Below are 22,132 nucleotides of genomic sequence, written 5' to 3'. Positions count from 1 at the left end.
TCAAACTGTCTAGGCTTCTGCCTAGTTTTCTGCTGCTTAAACTGAAACTGACATCTTTGACACTGTGACCCAGACAGGAGCTCCGAGAAGAGTGTCAGATGCGAGAAGCTCTGAGAACCAGACGTTTGTCTCCGTATTTTCACTCTGACATTTCGATGGCATCCCAGTTCACACAGAAGGTACTGTTACCGTCAGTGTCAGCAAACCCCCATAACAGCAAGAGTCAGACCCTTATTCTTATGTGGCGTAGGCTGTGTTTCCCTCTTTCAGTAGTCCTGAGCTATATTAGCTCAGTGTATGACCACATTGTGATGTAATGCCTTGTTTTTAGGGTCAAAGGCTGATCTCTCTCTGCCCAATATATCAAGCCCTGCTCATGCTTCACATGCCCCTCTGAGTCGTTTCTGACCCCTGCTTCTAAATTAGTAATGTTTTTGATGTCACTCTTGTCAGTATGTCTTTTTCCCCCTAAAGGTTCCTGACATGGAGGCTCTTTCCCAAGCACTGCCACCACTTCCCAGGTCGGGACCAAACCCACAAATCCAGGAGTTTCTTCAAGATGCCAGTAACACCCGCGCCCTCAGTAATGTCATCGCAGACTTTTTCATGTGACTTAGTCACAGCTTACAGGGGTCTTCTGTGTCTGATGCACATATCATGTCCTTTTATACGATAGCAAACAGTGTTGCTGTTAGACAACTCAATAGGAGCTATACTATTGCACCCTTTAAACCTAGCTTTAATATAAAGTAACAGTAAAAAATTCAGCATCTTAAAGAAGGCTTCTTTGATTAAAGAAACCTACCAATTTATGCACTGTCTGCCAAGAAATGTGTGCAAACAAAATTTAAGGTAAAAGTTCTGATAAAGGTTTACTTCTAAATATGAGAGCAATATTTATTTCCCTGACTTGAGTGAAGGAGCTGTGCTGGGAGATTGGACATTACATCTGGTCTGTTTGTTCTTGCTGCAGCCAAGCGATCTTTGAAACCAAGCGCTTCATACGCTACAGGAAGTGATGCAGCATTCCAGGGATGGTGTGTCAGTCCCACCTCGCAGGCTGCTGAGCCCAGCTGCTGTAGGTCACACTCCACATCACATTCGGAGCGCTGTATATGTACAGTGGCATGCAGAAGTATTCATCCTCCTTGGTGTTTGTCCTGTTTTCTCAAATTACAATCTGGAATTAAAATGGATTTTTCTTTTTTTTTGGGGGGGGGTTAGCACCACTTTTTTACACAACATGCCTACCACTTTAAAGGTATAAAATGTTTTTATTGTAACACAAACAATAATTAATATAAAAAACAGAAACCTTGACTGTATACACTGTAGGTATTCACCCCCCAAATTCAATACTTTGTCGAGCCACCTTTTGCTGCAATTACAGGTGCAAGTCTCTTGGGGTATGTCTCTTGTAGCTTAGCAGATCTAGCCACTGGGATTGTTATCCATTCCTCAAGGCAAAACTGCGCCAACTCCTTTAAGTTAGAAGGGTCAATCATGCCACAGATTCTCAATTGGATTGAGGTCTGGGCGCTGACTAGGCCATTCCAGGACATTTGGAGTGTTTCCCTTTAAACCACTCCAATGTAGCTTTAGCAGCATGTTTAGGGTCATTATCCTGCTGGAATGTGAACCTTCATCCCAGTCTCAAATCTCTGGCTGACTCAAGCAGGTTTTCCTCAAGAATTGCCATGTATTTAGTGCCAGCTTTCCTGTCCCTGCAGATGAAAAACGCCGCCACAGCATGCTGCTGCCATGCCTCACTGTGGGAATGGTGTTCTGGGTGTGATGGGAAGTGCTGGGCTTGCACCACACATGTGGTTTCCCATGGTAGCCAAAACTTTCAGTTTTAGTCTCATTTGACCAGAGAATCTTCCCCCGTGTGTTGGGGGAGTCTGACACATGCTCCAGATGAGTTTCATTTCTTTAAGTATTGGCTTTTTTTCTGACCATTCTTCCATAAAGCCCTGCTCTGTGGTGTGTATGGCTTAAAGTAGCCCTATGGACAGATACTTCCATCTCCACTGTGGAACTTTGCAGCTTCTTCGGTGTTATGTTTGGTGTCTTTGTTGTGTCTCTGGTTAATGCCCTCTTTGCCCAGTCTGTTTTGGTGGGCAGCCTTCTCTTGTCAGGTTTGTGGTGATGCCACATACTTTCCATTTTGCTATAACGGACTTACTGATGCTCCATGGGATATTGAAAGTTCGGGATCTGTTTTCATAACCCAACCCTGATCTATACTTCTACATAACTTTGTCTCTGACATTTTTGGAGTGCTACTCCGTCTTCATGTTGCTTGCTTAGTAGTGCTGAAGAGTCCAAGTCCTTTCAGAAAAGGTTGATTTATGCAGATGTCACGTGACAGACCATGTGACACTTTGATCACACACTGGTGGATCTTAATCAACTAATTGTGACTTATAGTTATTTGGTTGGACCAGCTCTTATTTACTGGTTTCAAAGCAAAGGGAGTGAATACCTATGCACATTTAATTTTCTCTTTTTTAGTCTTAATTATTGCTTGTGTCACATCCATCCATCCATTTTCCAAACCGCTTATCCTATTGGGTCGCAGGGGTCCGGAGCCTATCCCGGAAGCAATAGGCACGAGGCAGGGTACAACCCAGGATGGGGGGCCAGCCCATCGCAGGGCACACTCACACACCATTCACTCTCACACGCACACCTACGGGCAATTTAGCAAATCCAATTAGCCTCAGCATGTCTTTGGACTGTGGGGGTAAACCAGAGTACCCGGAGGAAACCCCACGACGACATGGGGAGAACATGCAAACTCCACACACATGTGACCCAGGCGGAGACTCGAACCCAGAGGTATGAGGCAACAGTGCTAACCACTGCACCACCATGCTGCCCCCGCTTGTGTCACATAAAAAATCTTTAGAGTGGGAGGCATGTTGTGTAAATAAAAGGGTGCTACAGTAACTCCTCCCCAAAGTCCATTTTAAGTCCAGCAGGTAATGTGAGAAAACAGGACAGACACCATGGGGGATGAATACTTTTGCAAGATGCTGTAAATGTCACAGTCCAGTCAGGTGTCATGATATTTACTACCATAGACATATGCTAGTGTAAGTATATGAAACGCTATGTATTTCATGGACAATACAAGTTCTGTTAATTTTACTATAGATATAGTGTAGCCCTACCCAACACAACTGTTTAGAAACAAAATAAGAGCACAGATAGATGACAGTCACTGTTAGTTTGAATCCTTAACAGTTGACATCATTTGAGAGCCTGTACCCCAGTGTTGTTTTTTTATATAGTAGTCTAGGTCTGACTGTATGTGACCTCGGCCCCTTGGGTTGGGCTCACTTCTGATGTATCTTATTCAGCGAATGGCCATGACCTCCGCTCTGAGGTGCAGATGGAGGGCCCTCCACTGGACCCTAGATATAGGGACTTCCGGAGACAAGGTCCACAGGATTCAGAAGGTTAGTTCCTGCTATGGAGGCAAAGAATGCAGGCAACAGACATTGAATGAATGGACTAGCAGTGTCTCTGAGACAGGATGTTCTCATGATGTTCCCATCTTACAGTCATGTTTGGAGATGCTTTAGTGCAACAGACAGGACATTTACAGGGAATCTACATCACTAGTCAAACATTAACCCAAACGTTTAATGGTCTTCTTTTAGGTGTGAGCTTGCAGGGGCCTCTGTATGTGAGAAAGAGGAGGGGTAGATCACTCAGCCTGGCCATGGATGTGACAGGAAGCCCCCGCAAGGAGAGGGTGTGCCTGCCCCCTGTTCTCCTCACTGCCAGGCCCTGGAGCCTGCCCAATCACAAGGTACCAGCACACGCACTTTCCCCATTTAAACTAGTTTTTCCCAACCTGCTCCTTGGGGACCCCTAGACAGAATGAATGAAAGACACATTTACATAGAGCCACTTCAACCCCCCACTGTGAATCACCCACCTGGATGATGCAACAGCAGCCATTCTGCAGTACGCTCCCCACACAGTAGCTAAAGTGGTGAAGGGGCAGGAGAAAATTCACCAATTAGATTCAGGGGATGGTTAGGAAGCCAGATTTGAAAGGGCCACAGTGGGCAATATTGGCCAGGGCATCGGGGTATCACCCCTACTCTTTCGAAAGGTGCCCAGGGATTTTTTACAACCTCAGATTTAGATCTGATATGAAGAATAGCACCATTTTTACAGCACAGTGTCCCTATCACTGCACTGGGGCATTGGGATCCACACAGACCGCAGGATCTGCTACCCTGTTGGCCACACCAACACCTCATCCAGCAGCAACCAAGCTTTCCTTGTTGGTCTCCCATCCAAGTACTAGCCCAGCCCAAACCTGCATAGCTTTAGTTGGATTATATAGTCTGAACTACAGGCAGCATGGCTGCTGACAGTCTAAGTTTTTGCTCCCTCCCATCTTCCCAGGTTGGGTAACACTGATTTAAATCATGAACTCTTGGAGCCATTAAAAATGCATTCTAGGTGACATGAGAACATCACTGCATTTGACATGGCACATTCAGCCATTCTCCGGTTCTTGCCTTCCTTTGGCCAGTTTCTAAGAGCCGAGGAGCCTGTGAGGAGGACTCTGCGCACCGCATCGGTGTCGGCCCTGGCTGGGGCTGCGAAGGTCGCCTTGCGGGGGTTTGAACTGCTCCCCACTAATGTGGACTTCGGCATGCTGAGGGGTGGGGTTAGCTACTCTGTGCCTGTAATCATGAGAAACGTAGGACTCGACTCCTGCAGGTAAAGACCCCACACCATGACCTGCCTCAATGCACCTGCTGACAGCTGAGTCTAACAGAGTCAGTTCCAGATGGCAATTGATTCCTATGTGCTATTCGTCATCCTTTGATCATAATTGCTGAAGGGAGGACATAGCAGGACCGGCAGCATATGCCTGAATCTCACTTCCCTGCTGTTCCAGGTTCAGCGTGAAGCAGGCGCCTCCTTCCACTGGCCTCAGAGTAACCTACCAGCCTGGCCCTGTGAGTCTGTTATCTTCTTTTGCTGTGGTAGTGTTCCCCCTTTGCAGATTGTCTGTATTTATACTGAATATGAAGCCACTGTGAAGTCTGTTTTCTGTTACTCTGTTCGTCTCCCTCTATGTCCTGCAGGTGGCAGCAGGGATGAAGACAGACCTGCAGGTTCAACTATTTACCCAGGAGCCTCAAGACCCAGACACAGAGGCTCACCTCTCTCACCAGATAGAGATTCTCACAGAGACAGAGATCCTCTACCTTCCTGTGTCTGCAAATATCCTACAGCCATTCATCATTTAGCTTTATTGGGAGTAACATCAGTTATGAGAACTGTGTGTGTGTGTTGGAGGGGGGGGGGGGTATGTATATAGTTTTATATATAAAAAAAAAATCCGTGAGTGCAATCAAAAGACTAAAAATGCCAGAAAGTCTTCTATTTTGTGTTTGGTTGCTTATGGTTCAGGTTAGGGCTGGGTAGGCGTAAGTGTAGCCTTCTGCCAAAAGTACCAGCAATAAACCAGGATTTAACAATGCAGATTCTTAAAAAATATGAAGTGGCCTCTTTTTTTTCAGAGCTGTATGTATTTATTATTAATTCAGAGAGATATCTGTAGGCAAAAAAAATCTTCATAGATTTAAACATAAAATTTTCCATTATTTTTTTTTTTATAATCACATAGGCCCTAAATTTCACCCAGGTCTGCCCTAGCCACTTCTTTATCCTGCTATTCTCCAGACTTTGCTGAAATACTCCTAGTCCAAGCCAGTTCCTTAACATATCCTGCACCAGTGCTGTCAGAGAAGCTGTACGATAGCAGGGTACAGCAAGACGGCCGCCGGGGACGGATGGGCATGGCTGAGGTCCAACAGGGAGTCCCCTAATTCCAGAGATGGCTTCCTGGTAGGTCTGCAAGTTGAGGCTGTCATTTGCTTTTGGGTGACAGCAGTAGTGCAGGAGGCAGAGGAGCAGAAGCGGGGGCATCTGCCCCCAGGCCAATCACAGTCAATAGTCCACTGCAAGTTTTCCCAAGGGGACCCCCCCCCAGCCAGCAAACTGGGCAGAGTGCCTGTTTTGATATCAGATGACCATGGAAAATTTGCAACGATTTACAGAGAATCCCTGCTTCCCGGGTCCACAAATTTTACCAAGGGAGACGCCTCCTCTGCACTTTGGTGACAAGATCTTCAATGGTTTACATTGTGTCATCTACTCCACTCGAGTCCCCAAAATCTGGGGAGTGTTCCACAAAACAGGATTTCTCATTAGCTGGGTTAAGCTAGAAGTCATGATTGTCCAACAAGAGTTTAGGTAAGGAGCATTCCTATTGGACATCATGACATCCAGAAATCCTGCTTAGTGGAACACCTCCTAATGTTTAAAATGCAGTGTCTTAAAGCATTTTCTTTCTCTCTTTGAACGTTTAGCTGAAGAACAGATCTATGTCCCATTTTCTTCCTGAAAATGCTGAACTGCAATCCCGACAAGATACAGATATGGAAACTGGTCTGAACTGTGCTATTTATAGCTATGCTTTATGCATAATATGTGACAATGAATAAAATATCTTTCTGGCATTTGGTTTCCTGTCAGATATATGAATGTGGTATGAGAGAGAAAGACAGAGGTGGTGTGCATCTGCCCCAGAATCTTCGGGGTTCCTGCTGTGTAGGAAGTAAGCTTAAAAGCAAAATACTCTTGCTAGTCTTTAGTCTAGCTACAAAGGGTCCTTAAATCACTACAGCTACTACAGGGTGGTCATGAAGTCTGTTAGTGCCTTGTGGATCACCATCAAAATGGAATGCAAGCTTTATTTCAGTACTTTAAAAAATGTTTTATGAACCATATGCACGTATACAATCTCTGAGACTTTAAAAATTCAACATTTCAAAATGCAACAAGAAACCAACCAACCCACAAAACCTGACACTAGTGAGGACAGTGACCCCTGATGAGTTCCATGCAGCTGTTGAGCTATTATGTTACCTGTTTCTGTATAATAAAATTATTGCTGTAAAATCTGGATGATTTTCATGGATTCTAACGACTGACAGGCTTTAACATGATCTCAGGCTGAACAGGCCCATGTAGCCACACATGCACTGAGGTTTGTACGGTCCATAGGTTGAGAGGTCCATCTCATGCAATGGTGAGGATGGCTCTCTCCCTCTTCTTCCTCTTCCTCCTCTTCTCTTCAAAACGGTCAGTGGCATCTGTAAAGAACATCACATCCTCCCTGGCCTCGACTTCATGCTGCAGGTACTGTAGCCCAGCGCTGTTGAAACCAAGTACATCCTGATAGAGAATGAAGAAAGTCAGTATGGGCCTTTCATTAAAAACATCTTCCAGTCAATTCCAATGAGAAAGATTTGCAGGTCACCCCACCATAGGGTGGTCACAATCCCAGAACTGCATACCCTATCTGCGAAAAGGCTTCCCAACCAGCCCTGTCCGATTACTCACCCTAATCTCCCGCACTTTGGAGACTGTGTTTGTCCTCAGGTCATTAATAACTGACAGCAGCATCTGATTGCTGGATATCCTGCCAAAGTGAATTCTGGAGTGGGAGAAAGAGACTACTTATGCATCTCTAATCACTATTACCAGAAAAATGAATAGCATACAAAAGTAAACAAAGAATACATACGACTACATTAATTTGTAGATTTGAGCATTATGAATATCAAACTACCTAAGCCTGCGTGACCTTGGATAAACAGCACATGACCACCATATACTTGACTTGCATTTAACGGCTGACATCTGGCTGAACAATGAAAAACTTCTAATGCGGACTAAATCTGTAATTTTCTTTTCAAAAGGTCCATTGTCAGAAGTATTAAAGTTTGTAAAATTAGGTTAAAATCGGCAAAAAAGTAAACCATGTCACCTTTCTTTGTTTTACCTGCATTGGGAGCGTGTAGCGCTGCCCTCAGCTGAAGATCGCTATTCGTATTCTAAATGGCCGCATTTCTGCGTATTCAAATCGCATTCACATGGTAATTTTATGAACTACACAACAGTGAAATGCGAACCAGATACATCCCCATCAGCGCCATAAAAGGGGGGGAGGATGTGGCCAGGTGTGAATGGCTCATTCATACACATGAGAGCTCCTACATATTCAATGAAAGGAGCCCAGAAATAGTGACATGAGTTAGATTTTTCTTATTTATCCAACTGAACGTTGCAACTACACCATTTAATCATCTTCATGTAGCCAAGACTTTGGTGATCAGATATCTGAAATCAAAACAAACTTCCACCATTGCTTACTATGTACTTTTATAATGTTTCTGCAAGTGTTCCAAACTGCATTTTGCAATGTCTATACTTTGATTTCAAATTACAAACTTCACATAAATCTGACATATTTACAATGTACACTACGATTAAGATTAGTTTAACACCAAAACCAATATATAAGAAATAAACTTAATTCATGGCAAATAAATTATGATATTGAATGAAATGTGTGACCATGCCCCAGTCAGTGAAAGTGTGATCACTGCTTCTAGACCCCAGAGGATTAAACCAGCCCTGGTTGAAATGATACATACCTGAGCAAAAAGAAGAGGCATCTGCAGACCAGCTCCACCTCTAGGCCATCCTGGATGAACCCATTGAAGAGGGAGAGCAGGTCAGGGATGTACTGGAATGGCAGCACCAGAAGGGACACTTCCAGTTCACTGTATGGTTAGAGCACAACAAGCAACCATCAGAGTCCATCCATCTATCCGTTGTCCAAACCGCTTATCCTACTGAAACCCCACGACAACATGGGGAGAACATGCAAACTCTGTGACTCACCCGGGTCCCAGAGGTGTGAGGCAACAGTGCTAACCACTACACCACCATGCCGCCCCGCAGTTTTATTTGAATGTCTTTAATTTACTTATTTATTTGCAGTTTTACAAATAAAAAAATTCAAAACAAATCCTGGTTTTCCCTGCTGCACCAAAATTGCAGCAAACCATGAACCGAAAACCACAGAGCATACTGACCTGTGAATTTTGTGTGCTGTTGTAACCTGCTGTCACACAAAACAAAATTCAGCCAAAATAAAAAATATGTAATACCTGGATTTGACTTTTTTTATGGTTTCCAGGACATGGCGTGAAGGCTGTTGGAAAAGAAAGCAAACAGAAATAAGAGAACAATTCAGAAGTTGAGAATTTAATCATGTTCCACATAATAATGGACAGATACGTTTCTGTATCTGTATTTACAAGCAGATATGAAACTCTTAGCTTGAAGTTTTACTCACTGTGTTTCCAAAGGCCACGAGGATGGGATTCAGCTTAGGTGGTGGCAACTGGGGAAGAAGAGGCCCAGTTAGTACCAGTGTGTACTTCAAAATGGTGAAAAATGCAAGGAGGAGCACTTTCAGTGTGATGTGTTAGATGACCATGCCCTGTCCAGGTGACCCACCTGCTTCCCTGCTGCCTGGCACGCTGCTTGGTGATCCTCTAGATTCTTGGTCTCTTCTCTGTAGAGCTCCAAAGCCTCCATTATACGCTCTGCCTAGAGGCAAAGACACATTCTGATCAACACAAACTGGTCAATATGTTAGTCATCACTCCAGCCTCCTACAGATACTCACAGCTTTCACTGTCTCCATGGTTTTCTTCCCAGCAGGACCTGCTTCTCCTGTGGTCTCACCAGGAACCTAGAATGCAGAGTAAATGCACAACTAAACCAAATGGACGGTAAATGGACAGCTAATCCAAATGGACAGCTTGTCCAGTAAATAGACAGCTAAACCAAAAGGACGGTAAATGGACAGCTAATCCAAATAGACGGTTTGTCCAGTAAATAGACAGCTAAACCAAAAGGACGGTAAATGGACAGCTAATCCAAATAGACGGTTTGTCCAGTAAATGGACAGCTAAACCAAATGGACAGCTTGTCCAGTAAAGGGACAGCTAAACCAAATGGACAGCTTGTCCAGTAAAGGGACAGCTAAACCAAATGGACGGTAAATGGACAGCTAAACCAAATGGACGGTAAATGCACAGCTAATCCAAATGGACAGCTTGTCCAGTAAATGGACAGCTTAACAAGTCCTCACAAATGACCCTTCAGATGTAATTAGATACAGAGTTTTAGTCAGGGACACAGAGGACTAAAGACTGAGACATATTTTACCACTGGCTCCTCCCCTTTTGCCACGCTTTCTTCAAACTCGGCTTCTCTCTCCTGGAGAAAAAAAAAATAGTGAATGCAAATAAACCACCTCTCAAAGGGGAACACCTTCCTTAGCACATCAAGCCCACCCTCCTCCCCAAACACCTGCTTCCTCTTCCTGCCCACATTTTCACTGTCTTTCTCTCCTCATGCCTCAACACTACCACCGCCTTGCTGTCTCACCATCTCTCTCTCTTCCTCCAAGATAATAGGCTCCCTGGTCCTTTCCCATAGCCGCAGAGACTTGTCATGGGATGATGACACCAGGTGGTCCCCACTGGGGCTGATGGCCAGGCACCACACCTCTCGGTGGTGGCCCTGAAGCCGGGGGGTCAGGGATTGGGATTGGAGGTTAACACAAGAGAAGGGGGATCAACCAGAAGTCCAGCACTCTTCAGTGTTTGTAAATGTTGATAAATTGCTCATTTTTCAGAGCAAAAATATTTGTGGTAAATTATGGAGACATCAGATCCTGGTGCTCAGAAATGGATTCTAAAGTGGCGCATTACCTCTAATGTCTGGATGTGCTGAAACTTGTCTGCATCCCACTGCTTGATCTTCTTGTCCTTCCCAGCCGTAAAGAAGAGGTGGGTTTTAGGTACAAACTGGAGGAACATAACGCTGAAAGGAAGACATTATGAGGAAGGCCTCAGTGAACTGAACCAGTGTTTTTGAAGTCTTTATGAAGCTCAGTTTCAGACAGTCGTTACGTCAAGGGGAAACCCCAGAATGCTACCTGTCGTCATGCGCAAACATGGAGCGATGGCAGTCTCCAAAGTCTAGACCCCAAATTTTGACATTGCGGTCTGCAGAGCCAGTTGCAATGAGGGTGCTGTCCTGAGAAGCACATGGACACACAAACACTGACTCATTTTGCTGTCCACCAAATACCTGAACAGTATTTCTCCTCTAGCTAAATAACTGCATATATAATTGTGGGCTGTAGGATAATATGGATGATGATAATGATTACGGAAATTCATAAGCAGAAGCTGACAGGCCATCACTCACGTGAGAAATATCCATGCAGAGAACTGGCAGCTTGTGTCCGTACAGTGACAGAGAGAACTGGAGTACAGAAACAGGTAACATATGAATCACCTTCGCCGATACTTGGATATCTTATATAGCATGGGTCTCACACAAGAATAACTCCCAGAATTAATACTAGTTCCCCCAATCAATAACACCACACATATCGCTTGCAGGCTTTGTAGAGCAGGTTAAACATCTGTTTTTGTAAACAAAAGGAAGAGTCATGCAGATCCGTTTGGCTGAAGGAGAGGATGGGGGACCGCACCTTCAGTGTGTCAGTGTAGAACACCTTGACGGTGCAGTCCAGCAGGGAGACAGCCAGCAGCCGCTGGTCAGGAGTGTAACGGACACAGAGAACATCCTCATCCAGCTGCAGCGTGCGTGTGTGCTTCACTGTCAGCCTCCTGGTGGGCATGGCAAACACGCACACATTCATTTCAATGGGCATAACCCTAAACCCAGCTCTAACAACCTTGACCACAAGTAACCAAACAAAATGATTGATTGCAGTTACAGATTTTTATAAAACTGAGTTTCCCCTTGCGGGGACCAAAAAGGCAGTCCCCACAATGTCAAAATAACAGGTTTTTAATCACATTGTAAGGACATCTGGTCCCCACAATGCAGTATATACAGCACCTACTTAATAGCTTGAAATTCAACTTTTTCTATCATAATATTTGGTTATTCTATAGCATATTCTTGCAGTGCAAAAAAAAACTGTTTAATGAAAAGTGCTAAACATGTTTAATGACCAGCATATATTACACAACAGCATATTGTCACTGCAATGCCAGACTGGTCCCACAACCTTATAAATGTATAGAGATGCCTAATGATTGTTTCACAAAATGTATTGTCCAAAAAATGCTGATTCTTATTGTGCTAAATGTAGCCATCTACACGTTTCAAACTAGTAAGCAAATGTAAGCTACTTCATGTTGCATGAGGATGTTTCCATTTGGAATGCTGATACTTGCATGTTGTACATGCCAATGGGTCTGTTGCTGCATATTTCACACTGTGCACAACTACACCGCACTCGTGTGAAAAATGCCAGGCCTCTGACTCATCTGGCCAATGACAGCCGAATTGCTATCACTGCCTTCCTTCGGCCATTTTTTCCGTTTCAATCAAGAGCCTGTTGTCACTACTTCTACTGTGTTAATACAGCCAACAAATGGATTCTGTAATTACTATTTTCATTTTCAAATTTATCAAAACTGAATAGTTGTTGCAGCCCTAACAGATGTATTTATACCGAAAGACAGGAGAGATATTTTACTGTTTCCGTGATCACTACACATAGTAAACATTACAGTAGGGGTGCCCAATATGTAGATCGCAATCTACTGGTCGATCACAAAGTCTGGGTAGTTCGTATGGCAGAAAAAAAAATAATAGAGGATGGATGATGCGTTCAACCGCGCCAGCTGCTGTAAAACTCTAGAAAGCTACAGAGTTGCCTAGTCAGCTTCCAAATTATTTCTACTAATCTTAGAAAGGGTATAAAAATGAATGGGGGAGCTGGACCAAGTAAGAAGCCAAAAACCTACCACTTCCATACAGAACGGGAGGAGGACTGTTTTTTCCACAATGTCATATTCGAAGTGCGTTTGCCTCATCTGTCAGTCTGCCATGGCTATTCCGAAAAAGGGAAACTACGACATTAACTTCCCTCCAAAAAGTGAGCCGAGAGAGAGAAAGGTGAAGGAACTAAAATCCCAGTTCAGTTCAAAAATTTATCCCAAAGGGAAATTAATAATAATAATAGTAATAATAAATAACAACTAGTAACTGCAGGCAGTGACTGAAGGGTCCAAAGGGTAGGACCATTGGACAGGTGGGATAAGTAGTAGAGAAAGAACGGCAGAGAGCAAGAGGACTGACTGACACCAGCAGGCTCCTGTTGGGACACCTAGCTCAAGTACCCACCGAAGCTGGATTCGAACCGGCCACCCTCTGATTGCAAGCATACAGGCTTAGCCCACTGAGCCAGACACTGCTTTGGGTAAGAAGGCTGAGATAGGGAGAGAGCTTCCTACCTGATCTGGTAACTCATTTTAGCTAAATTAGCCTAGCTGGGTCTTGGACATATATAAACAGCGGCCGTAGTGCTCCCGTTTGACCAATCGACACGAAATTTAGAGGGTACGTCTGGTGAGGAATGCTACATCAGTCTGTCAAATTTGGTGAGCATAGACTTAAGCGGGCCTGAGATATAGCTGTCTGATTGAAATGGGTGTAGCACCAGTACAGTAAGGGTGTGTCTGCTGGTGGTAGCTCACAATGGTGTCGCGCCCCCATTTGGCAAAATGAGGTGTCCTTTACAGGGTGGGCAGAGGGTTGGAGGACAAATGTACGAGCCAAATTTGGTCTAGATTGGCCATCGTTAAGCTTGTCAAACGGTTGCTTGATTTTGATTGGCTGTTGGTGGCCACACTTTTAGGACTTATGACTTTCATTGTACTTGTCTGACCTCAAGCTGGGTCCTAGTACATATCTGCCAAGTTTCACTCGGATTGTCCAAGGCAGTCAGGAGATATAGACAGGTGCTAGTTGTAGCACCCCCTATGGACGAAATGCGGCTTGCCTTGGAGCGTGTCCCCAGAATGGGGTAGAGAGGTAGGATTTCAAATTTGGTAGAGGTAGGACAAGGCTGCGCCAAGTTATAGCAGTCAGACCAAAACTGGACAAATTTGGACATTGTTTGGGCGTGGCCAATGGCCGTAGGATAGGCAAATGTCAAATTTTTTTGCATAATTATTGATCAGCTGAGAGTTCTGATTTGACACCTGACTTGTCTGATTTGGTAGGACAAGGTAGGACTTTAAGAAAAAAGTAGGATTTGAAATTATGCAAATTAGCAAAAAATCTAAGTAGGCGGAGCTTCATAGTCCAAATGGCAAGTTGGTAGGACACGGCTGCCAGAATGTGTAGAAAAAAAACTGACTGACTGGGACGGGTCGGAGGGCCTGAGTAGTGGCTAGGAATTGACATCTGCCTGCCAAATTTGGTAGGCCTAAGACTTACGGTTTAGGTTGGGCATTCAGTTTTAGGGAAGAAAAAAAAAATCCTAACAATTTCAAGAAGGTTCCATAGCACTTCGTGCTTTGGACCCTTAATAAGAAGGAAAACACCCTTCAAATACTTTTATATTATAATAGGTAGATCATTTTGACTTGGTCATTTATAAGTAAAAAAAAAAAAAAGTAGAAAAGTGTGGGCACTCCAGCATTACAGTGACTATTACTTCGGTTTACATACAAGAACGTATTTACACATCCTTCCATTCTTTCATAAAAATTTGACATTGCCTAATACACAGCTCAGCCTCATTCAGGTCAACACAAGGTTACTAGAACTCAGGATTACTCAAGGTGGTACCGATTTACTCAGTATGGACAATACAAAAAACCCACTTGCTACTCCCAGACGCATGGTCCTTAATCAACTCGAAATCCCAGAATTTCACAGTCTTGTCAGCACCTCCAGTGACAATTCCCCTCTAAATAGAAAAAAAAAAGTCAAACTACAGAAATACAGGCAGAACAGAAATACAGATTGCTTGACAAATGGAGACAATGGGCTGCTAGGCATGCACACACTCAGAGTACCTGGTCAGGCGAGAGGGCAATGGACCACAGCGCCCCCTCATGGGCATTTGTGGTCTCTAAGAGGCTGCCTGATGCCAGTTCAAATATCTGGATGTTCCCGCTCTGGGAAAAGACAGTCAGAAGATCAGGTGATCCTACAGATCATAAAAACCACGTACAGTAATGGTCCTGCGTACTATGAAGACGCCCAGCAATACCTTGGTTCCAAGGATGATCTGTCGGTCTCCAGGAACGAAAGTCGAGCAGAGTGCATACTCACACGCCATAGTGCGGATCACCTGCAGAGTGGACCTGATGTGCGAAGGAACTTCCCATTAGAACCACAGTTGCCTGACCAGCTAGAGACTACCGCAGGCAGGCAGCCAGCCAGCCAGAGACTACCACAGGCTGGCAGCCAGAGACTACTGCAGGCAATTCTCGACTGATGTAGGTAACCCATTTCACAAAGCCGTAAGTCACATTTTACATGTCAAATTCATCTCTCATAAAGACAACTTACAGCAAAAACTATGAGCCAATACTATACTAGTACACATACTAAAACTAACACATATTGAATCAATGAACAGAAAAAGTGTACATTTACTTACAGGCATATGTCGCCTTTTTGCATTAGCGCATCCATAACCGCTAAGTATCTTAGATAAATTTTGCATAAGTTAGTTGAGAGTAGCCTGTTCCAAGTACCATGGAGAAGAAATGCAAAATTTGTTACTAGTTTTGGGTTTAGAACTCAATCTGTACTGAAGAGCACTGATGACCATGGTCTCCCAGAGCCCGTTAACCATTGTCTGGCCATGTTCTTTTAAGGATTATGCATGGCCTGTGTAAGCTGTAACCAAACCGAACCCACCTGTGACTGAGCACCACTCCTAAGGTCTAGTAAGTAAGGTAAGACACAAAGCAGGCCCCACCTGTTCCACACTTTGGCTGTGTCCCCTGAGGCAGACAGCACAGCGATGTTGTCCGAGCTGAAGGCCAGGGTACGTGCATCGGTGCGGTGCCCACTCAGCGTCAGCCGTGCTGTCTTGGTGCCCTGGGGGCTCTTCTCTGTCGTGCTCAGGCTGTATGTCTCCACAGTGTTGTTCTGCAGAAGCAGGGCCACTTTCATCTCTCCACTGGGGGACAGGAGGCAGTCTGCTGATCTGTCCCAACAACAGGGGGTACAGTGGTTAAGGACCATTACCCATCCTCATGATTACTTCAGGCCCCCTAAGTTAACCTATTTATAGGGTTGTTACAGCTAACCTGATCTTGGAGGAAGCTTTAATAGTGGCCAAGTTAAGAATCTCATCACCGAGTTGCCTCTCCACCACTGGCTCCAAAACTTCATCTGTTCCCACCTGGGCCCTGTGACAGAGGCAATTCAAGGATCGGGGGTCAAAGGTCATACACTGTGTTTTGTAAGTACATAAGATATACTTACAAAGCAGGTTCTGTACTGATTTACTTATATAATGAAAAGGAAAACAGGAAAGTAACCACAAGAAGAAGAAGCTCACAAAACAACCTAAATATGGCACTATTTACCTTAGAGAATCAGGGAAAAGGCCCTCAAAGCATCCTCCAGTTATCTGATGAGAAAATGCTTTTGGCTGTTTGAGATCTGACACCCCACCCATCTGACCTGGCCTTTTTCTTTGCTTTCTTCAGCTTCTTCTCCATCCTCCTCTGCACCTCCTCTTCAGGCAACACAGTGAAGACTTCTAACATGGCATCTGTTCCCTTAAGAGACAAATGGACAACACTAATTAGGCAACCAATCAGAGGCTTGCCCCCTGTAAGACAACCCTCATCACTTGGTAACTCACATAATGACAACCAATCACTGGCCTTCTCCCACCAAGACGACAAATTTAATAACTAACTAATCACATTCAGTGACCTACTACATTTACTTGCCGAGCCTGACACGAACTGCTGTTTATTAAACTCTGACTGCAAAAATAATTCACGACTAAACCAATAAATGCAATCTGTATGTGACATTTCAGATATTACTTCATATGCATTCAATCATACGACAATCAATCATACATTTTCATACACACTACAGTGTAAAGAGACACGAAAGCTTTTCACATTTCCCTTAAATAATTGCTGGGAAACCTCTTCACTCACATGCACCCCCTGCTGGGATGCCTGTGTCGTTCACACAGTGTAGGAAAACACTGTTAAGAGGCTGTACTCACGTGGCAGAGCAGCACTTTGGCTCTGGGATCAGATACCAGGGTAACCACCCTGTCCCTGGCTTTTCTCAGAATGGAGCCTGCCTTTTTGCAGGTCAGGATTCTCTAAAAAGAGAGGTTAAAAAATCTGAGTCTAAACCACATCTTATACAGTCACAAATACACACAACACAGCTATCGGGCAGGTTGCACGGGGACCAGGGAGGTGAGGCCTTTAAAACGCACCTCCACAGGATCCTCGTCCGGTCCTACATCTCTCTCCTCAGCCTCACTTAGTAGCCCTTTCACCTTCTTCTCCTTTGGCTCCCCGTGCTCCAGACTCTGAGAAACCAAAGGACCTGTCGCATCATTCCATGGCCCACTTTGACAGTATCAAATCAGAATCACTACAGTGCAAATTTGGATTTGCTAGCCTGAACTTTAATATCATTACCTGAATTTCAATTAAAGAACGCAAGATTGAATATTTACCTGAATTTGTGTTACTTGTGTTATAATTAAAATTCAAGTTCAGGTTGTAAAATTCGCGTCTTGAAAATGTGGGTTGCAAGATTCAGGTCAAGAAAATCAGGTTCAGAAAACAGTGAAAACATCCAGGATACTCAAAAAAAGAGCAAAGGAGCATAGATTCTAATCAAGCACAATCCTGGCTAAGACAGTCATTTGGGAGGGGATTTATTCACCCACCACTTTTATATGGTTAATACACATCCACTGCTGCTGTGTGAGCACACATCTTTACTTAGGTGGCCTACAGAAACAAACAGTGATGCTTGATGTGTCTGGCCAATAGCAGTGACTGTGGTTTAAGACCCATCAACACCTTAAAGGGGCAGTTCACCACAAAATAAAAAATATATATATTCTTTAGAAATGGTATTTATTCATGTATATTGTTGTTGTGAGAGTTTCCTAGTTTTGGAGATATCGAACGTGGAAATGTCAGGTGTCTTGGGAATATAACGGGACTGAATGACATTCTTTCTGAATGAAGCATGAAGCATCAAAAAAATACATTTAAAAAATTCAACAGGAAGGTGAGCTAACAATATCTAAGCAATACTGCTATTACTACTCACTAAGACAGCATTGTTGCAATTTGTTATTGTTGGTAGCTGATGCCCACATCAGTCCCATTATATTTGCAAGAAGCCTGACATTTCTACTTCTGACATCTCCAAAACTAGACAACTCTCACCACAACAATCTAGATCAGGCATCACCAACATGGTGCTCGCCGGAGCATGTGAGCGGAGCAGTGGGAATTTCCGCTGCTCGCTCACGAGGCTGTTGGCTCCGCCCGCTCCCCCGCTCTAATTCGCACTAAGCCGCTCCACTCAACACCGCTCCTCGCTCTACACTCGCTCCACTAGAAAATAGGGACAAATAATCTGCATACCTAACAACCGTCACCTTAAACCGAAGCCGTATATCATAAAGAAATATGAGCAACGGCAACATTGTCACTCAGAACAGAAAATATTTGTAATCAACATATAGGCAACAACGGGCAGGTTTGGCAATGGCATCCCACACAAAAATAGGCTTAAAAATAAAGGAATAAGTGGGCTTAATAGCCTAAAGAATATACAGACTAAGCATCCATGTTTTAAATTCCTAAATTTTTTCTGTTGATGCTGCTGCTGCGTCTCTCTATAAAATAAAATTTCACTGACAGCGTTACGTGAATTTCAAAAATCCTGTTAGACCTACTTTGAATGAAAAAAAACTAATTTATTTTACTTAATAGGCTTTTTTACTTTTATTTACTTTATAGACTTGATATGCTACAACCATATAAAACTTGCTCGCGTTTTGCTCTGGCCTTTGCGTTTTCACGTAGCACACTCATGTTTTCGAGAAAGGTGTCTTTTTAGATTGCAAAGTGAATCTTTACTCACTGAAACAGTTTCACCACATTGTTGTTCTTGCTCTACATTATTGTCATCTATACATTTGATAAGAATAGTACACTAGTATGATCTATCAGTTTCCTTCGTGAAACATGTATAACACGTTAATTTAAAACGTGTTTATTATACATGATTTAAAAAGACTGTATGAAACTGGTAGCTCTTCGTATGGCTCAGTACCCATGAAGTAGCTCTCAGTTTCAAAAAGGTTAGTGACCCCTAATCTAGATGGAAAAACAACACTAAGGCTTATCTGAAAAATGTTATTTTTTGATTTTAGGGTGAACAACCCCTTTAAGCTGGTGAACCTCAAAATCACATTATTACTTTTTTAGGATTCAGACAAACAACCTGCTTCAGGAATAGTGCCTCAGGTTCAGTGACATAGCATAAGGGGATCTACACAGAAAGCAGCCCTTACCGGCTCCAGGTATCTGATGTCCCAGGCCCTCAGCTCGCTGTCAGCGCAGCCCGTGAGCAGCCGCTTCTCCCCATTCAGCAGAACCAACCCCCACACCTGGGAGACAAATGGACAAACTGGTGACCCCACTAGCTCCCACCTCAAGTAGTGGCTGTTCAGTCTGGAACTCCACATACAAACTGCAATGCAGACTCGCATTATTCATGAGCATCTCCGTTTCCGTTTCTGATCAGTAGTGCTGCATTTCCCTCAAAAAACTCTCATCATCAGGAGAGGCACTCACCTCACTGCGGTGACCGACCATGGTCCTGAAGCAGTGCTGTGTATCCAGATCCCACCATTTCACAAATGTGTCCTTTGAACTGGAAAACATTACATTGGCTGTATTTGAAAAGGATGTCTTTATTTGGGAGGTGACAGCTTTCTGATAAATATTCCCCATCAATCTTATCTGAAGCTGCATATCCAGTCATAAAAAATTCTTGTAAAATACAAACTTACAAAAATCACATTGCATTGGTTTGATTAGCTCGGCCTACATACGTTTACACAACTAAATATGCACTGAAGCAATTGAGGTGGAGTCACCTAAAAAGTTAAAGTCCCTGCCCTTAAACAACATGCTCCCTGCCGCCCAGGATAAACGGTCGAGCAGGATGTCCCATCAGAGGCTCATGCTCACAAGCGCAATAGCAGCACACTACCTGGTGACCAGCAGATTCTTGTCTTTCAGGAACAGCACCTGAGTGATGGCGTCCTTGTGGCCTTTCAGCCGATACAGGCCACACTCGTTAATCACATCCCACACAATCACGTCTGTGTCCTAGGCAGAGGAGCAGGACCCAAGTTTACCTTATAATGCAAGGATTTAAAGACTGGCACTTTCCACCAAATCGTTAAAAACTGGAAAGTTTGCCGGGCAGAGCAGAAAGGAAAAAAAACAAAGGAAGATACAGAAAGCAATACTACTGATGTAAATACTCCAAACCAAAAGGGTCATCAAGATCAAAAATAGCAGTATTTCTCTCATCTCACCCTCGACCCAGTCACCAGCCTTGCCCCAAGGCCATCGTAATTTATGGCTGTCACTGCAGACTTGTGGCCACTAAAGGAGATGCTACTCTCGCCACTCAGCAGGTTGAATATGCGGACAGTGCCATCTTCGTAGCCCACGGCAAGGTGTCCACCATCAGGGGACGGGCACAGATATGTCACTTCATATTTGTTCCCCTGGAGAATCAGGACCTGAGATTTGAGAAAGATGCGTAAGTAAAACCACTGGCATGGGGTTTCTTTGGTGCTTTAAATCATTTGCATTATGACCTAGTGTTTTTAAAAAACCAGGAAATGCATGGATTAAGGCTGCAAATTCAAAATACGACAAAATGTTTGCAATATTCTACTTCTCAGTCATGTAGTTTGCCCTAATTGCCTCAGTAAGAATACCTGGATTTAGGTCAGGTTCCGGCTTTACATTTTGCATGTTGTGCGAGTGCTTTACGTAGTCCTCACCTTTTCTGCTTTCCGCACATCCCATATGAAAACATGTTCGCAGGCGGCCACGGCGACGTAGCGTCCTTTCTCCCCTCCCCTCATGGTGACATAGGCAATGTTGGCCTTCTGGCTTCCAATCACGCCGAACACGGCGCTGGCAGCGTAGCGCAGGTACTGTTTGGTTAAACCCATGGCAGCCAGCCAGGAGTTTGTGCTGTCGTTTGTGGAGCAAAGAATAATGGTTTCCTTACTATTTTAATTATTACATGCAAATTCAAACCATAAACAATACCAACCGAATCACAAAATGTTTTCAATGCATGGCAATTACATTAGTTAAACTAATTCTGATTATTCTCCATATTAACGGTCCTATTGACGATGCTTTCATTTTACTGGCATAATATGTAGTATAGTTAAGCTGTAAATCCCCCAATTACTGTCCAGGAGGTCCAGAATCCAACACAGTTACCCTGTTCATATACACAGCCGGGAAACTTTGTTGGAAATGAAACCCATCCCAGTAAAATTTTGGTTTAATAGAGCTATCGCTATATGTTGCAATACTTTTATATAAGACTTTTATTTGTATAAAACACCGCGGCACGATATCATGATAATTCCGTACATTGCGAAACTTTAAGCGTGTCTTTCACGCTACATGCATCGCTATATTACTAGTTGAACAAGCCCATGTGGCGTCTGGCTAGTCAGCTTTCTTTTACACGAGTTACCTTTCCAAGCAATCTGTTAGGCTATCTACGCTAAAACACATAAATATCACAGACAACGTATGATCGGCAACAGCTGTTAAATCTAAAAATATAATAACATTACAAAACGCTTATATTACAGTTCTATAAACGTACCGTTAAGATACTGCGATCAGGCAGCGCGAGGTCAGGGGAGGAAGCAACCAATGAACTAATCACTTTCCGAAAGATCGATCTGCGGAACATGTGAATCATTGTATCTTCATTACTTAAATAGAAAAATTCTATATGTTATATGTGAGAGTCAATAAAATTAGCGTTTAATATACTCTGTACACCAAACACATTGAATAGAAAAAAAGATTTCATTAAAATTTCAAGCGTTCACTGTTATCAGCTACTTTTGTCTGAAACTACAGCTTTTAAAAGACAGTCTGTAAGTATACATCATATACAAAAGCGTACAATGTTTAAGACAAAGATATTTTTTAGATTATTGAAAGATATAATATTATTTTAGTTATTTATATTTTCTACAGTTTTCCTATTCCAGAATAGAGTGGTATTCCAGAATTGAGTT

At 43.5% G+C, this 22,132-nt stretch overlaps 2 protein-coding genes across 9 annotated transcripts in view; one reads left to right on the top strand and one right to left on the bottom strand.

Moving 5' to 3' along the window:
• The window catches only part of spag17 (sperm associated antigen 17), a 55,809-nt gene extending 49,249 nt beyond the window's left edge, over nucleotides 1–6,560 (top strand). For 5 of the 6 annotated variants that reach the window (XM_048978707.1, XM_048978709.1, XM_048978708.1 and 2 more), the window contains 10 exons: nucleotides 74–179; nucleotides 475–583; nucleotides 974–1,078; nucleotides 3,366–3,464; nucleotides 3,669–3,820; nucleotides 4,559–4,749; nucleotides 4,931–4,991; nucleotides 5,121–5,259; nucleotides 5,773–5,886; nucleotides 6,411–6,560. In XM_048978707.1, coding sequence (XP_048834664.1) covers nucleotides 74–179; nucleotides 475–583; nucleotides 974–1,078; nucleotides 3,366–3,464; nucleotides 3,669–3,820; nucleotides 4,559–4,749; nucleotides 4,931–4,991; nucleotides 5,121–5,259; nucleotides 5,773–5,867 — 1,057 coding nt within the window. In that variant the 3' untranslated portion in view covers nucleotides 5,868–5,886; nucleotides 6,411–6,560. Of the gene's footprint in view, nucleotides 1–73; nucleotides 180–474; nucleotides 584–973; nucleotides 1,079–3,365; nucleotides 3,465–3,668; nucleotides 3,821–4,558; nucleotides 4,750–4,930; nucleotides 4,992–5,120; nucleotides 5,260–5,772; nucleotides 5,887–6,410 lie in introns of those variants that run through there. The other variant, XR_007382839.1, reaches the window with a different exon arrangement.
• A 214-nt stretch (nucleotides 6,561–6,774) lies between these two features.
• On the bottom strand, nucleotides 6,775–21,854 carry wdr3 (WD repeat domain 3). Of its 3 annotated transcripts, none has more exons than XM_048978712.1 (27): nucleotides 21,709–21,854; nucleotides 20,858–21,053; nucleotides 20,381–20,590; nucleotides 20,050–20,168; nucleotides 19,629–19,707; nucleotides 19,346–19,441; nucleotides 17,237–17,332; nucleotides 17,015–17,116; nucleotides 16,450–16,547; nucleotides 16,071–16,172; nucleotides 15,737–15,967; nucleotides 15,020–15,113; nucleotides 14,823–14,924; nucleotides 14,628–14,713; nucleotides 11,471–11,609; nucleotides 11,182–11,238; nucleotides 10,907–11,007; nucleotides 10,680–10,791; nucleotides 10,354–10,488; nucleotides 10,132–10,182; nucleotides 9,587–9,652; nucleotides 9,415–9,507; nucleotides 9,251–9,298; nucleotides 9,063–9,106; nucleotides 8,544–8,672; nucleotides 7,447–7,540; nucleotides 6,775–7,278 (listed from the first exon to the last, which is right to left on the bottom strand). In XM_048978712.1, exons 2-27 carry the CDS (start codon nucleotides 21,029–21,031, stop codon nucleotides 7,123–7,125), a joined length of 2,814 nt encoding a protein of 937 aa, XP_048834669.1. In that variant the 5' UTR covers nucleotides 21,032–21,053; nucleotides 21,709–21,854; the 3' UTR covers nucleotides 6,775–7,122. The 3 variants fall into 3 exon arrangements, with proteins under 3 accessions (XP_048834669.1, XP_048834668.1, XP_048834670.1); XM_048978711.1 differs by lacking the exon at nucleotides 21,709–21,854 and adding an exon at nucleotides 21,574–21,670; XM_048978713.1 differs by lacking the exon at nucleotides 21,709–21,854 and adding an exon at nucleotides 21,468–21,567.
• Between the last annotated feature and the right edge of the window lie 278 nt (nucleotides 21,855–22,132).

This window comes from Brienomyrus brachyistius, chromosome 16, assembly GCF_023856365.1.
Source record: "Brienomyrus brachyistius isolate T26 chromosome 16, BBRACH_0.4, whole genome shotgun sequence".
Taxonomy (NCBI): domain Eukaryota; kingdom Metazoa; phylum Chordata; class Actinopteri; order Osteoglossiformes; family Mormyridae; genus Brienomyrus; species Brienomyrus brachyistius.
Note: the sequence above shows the minus strand (reverse complement) of the source record. Positions and strands in the feature narration are given on the sequence as shown.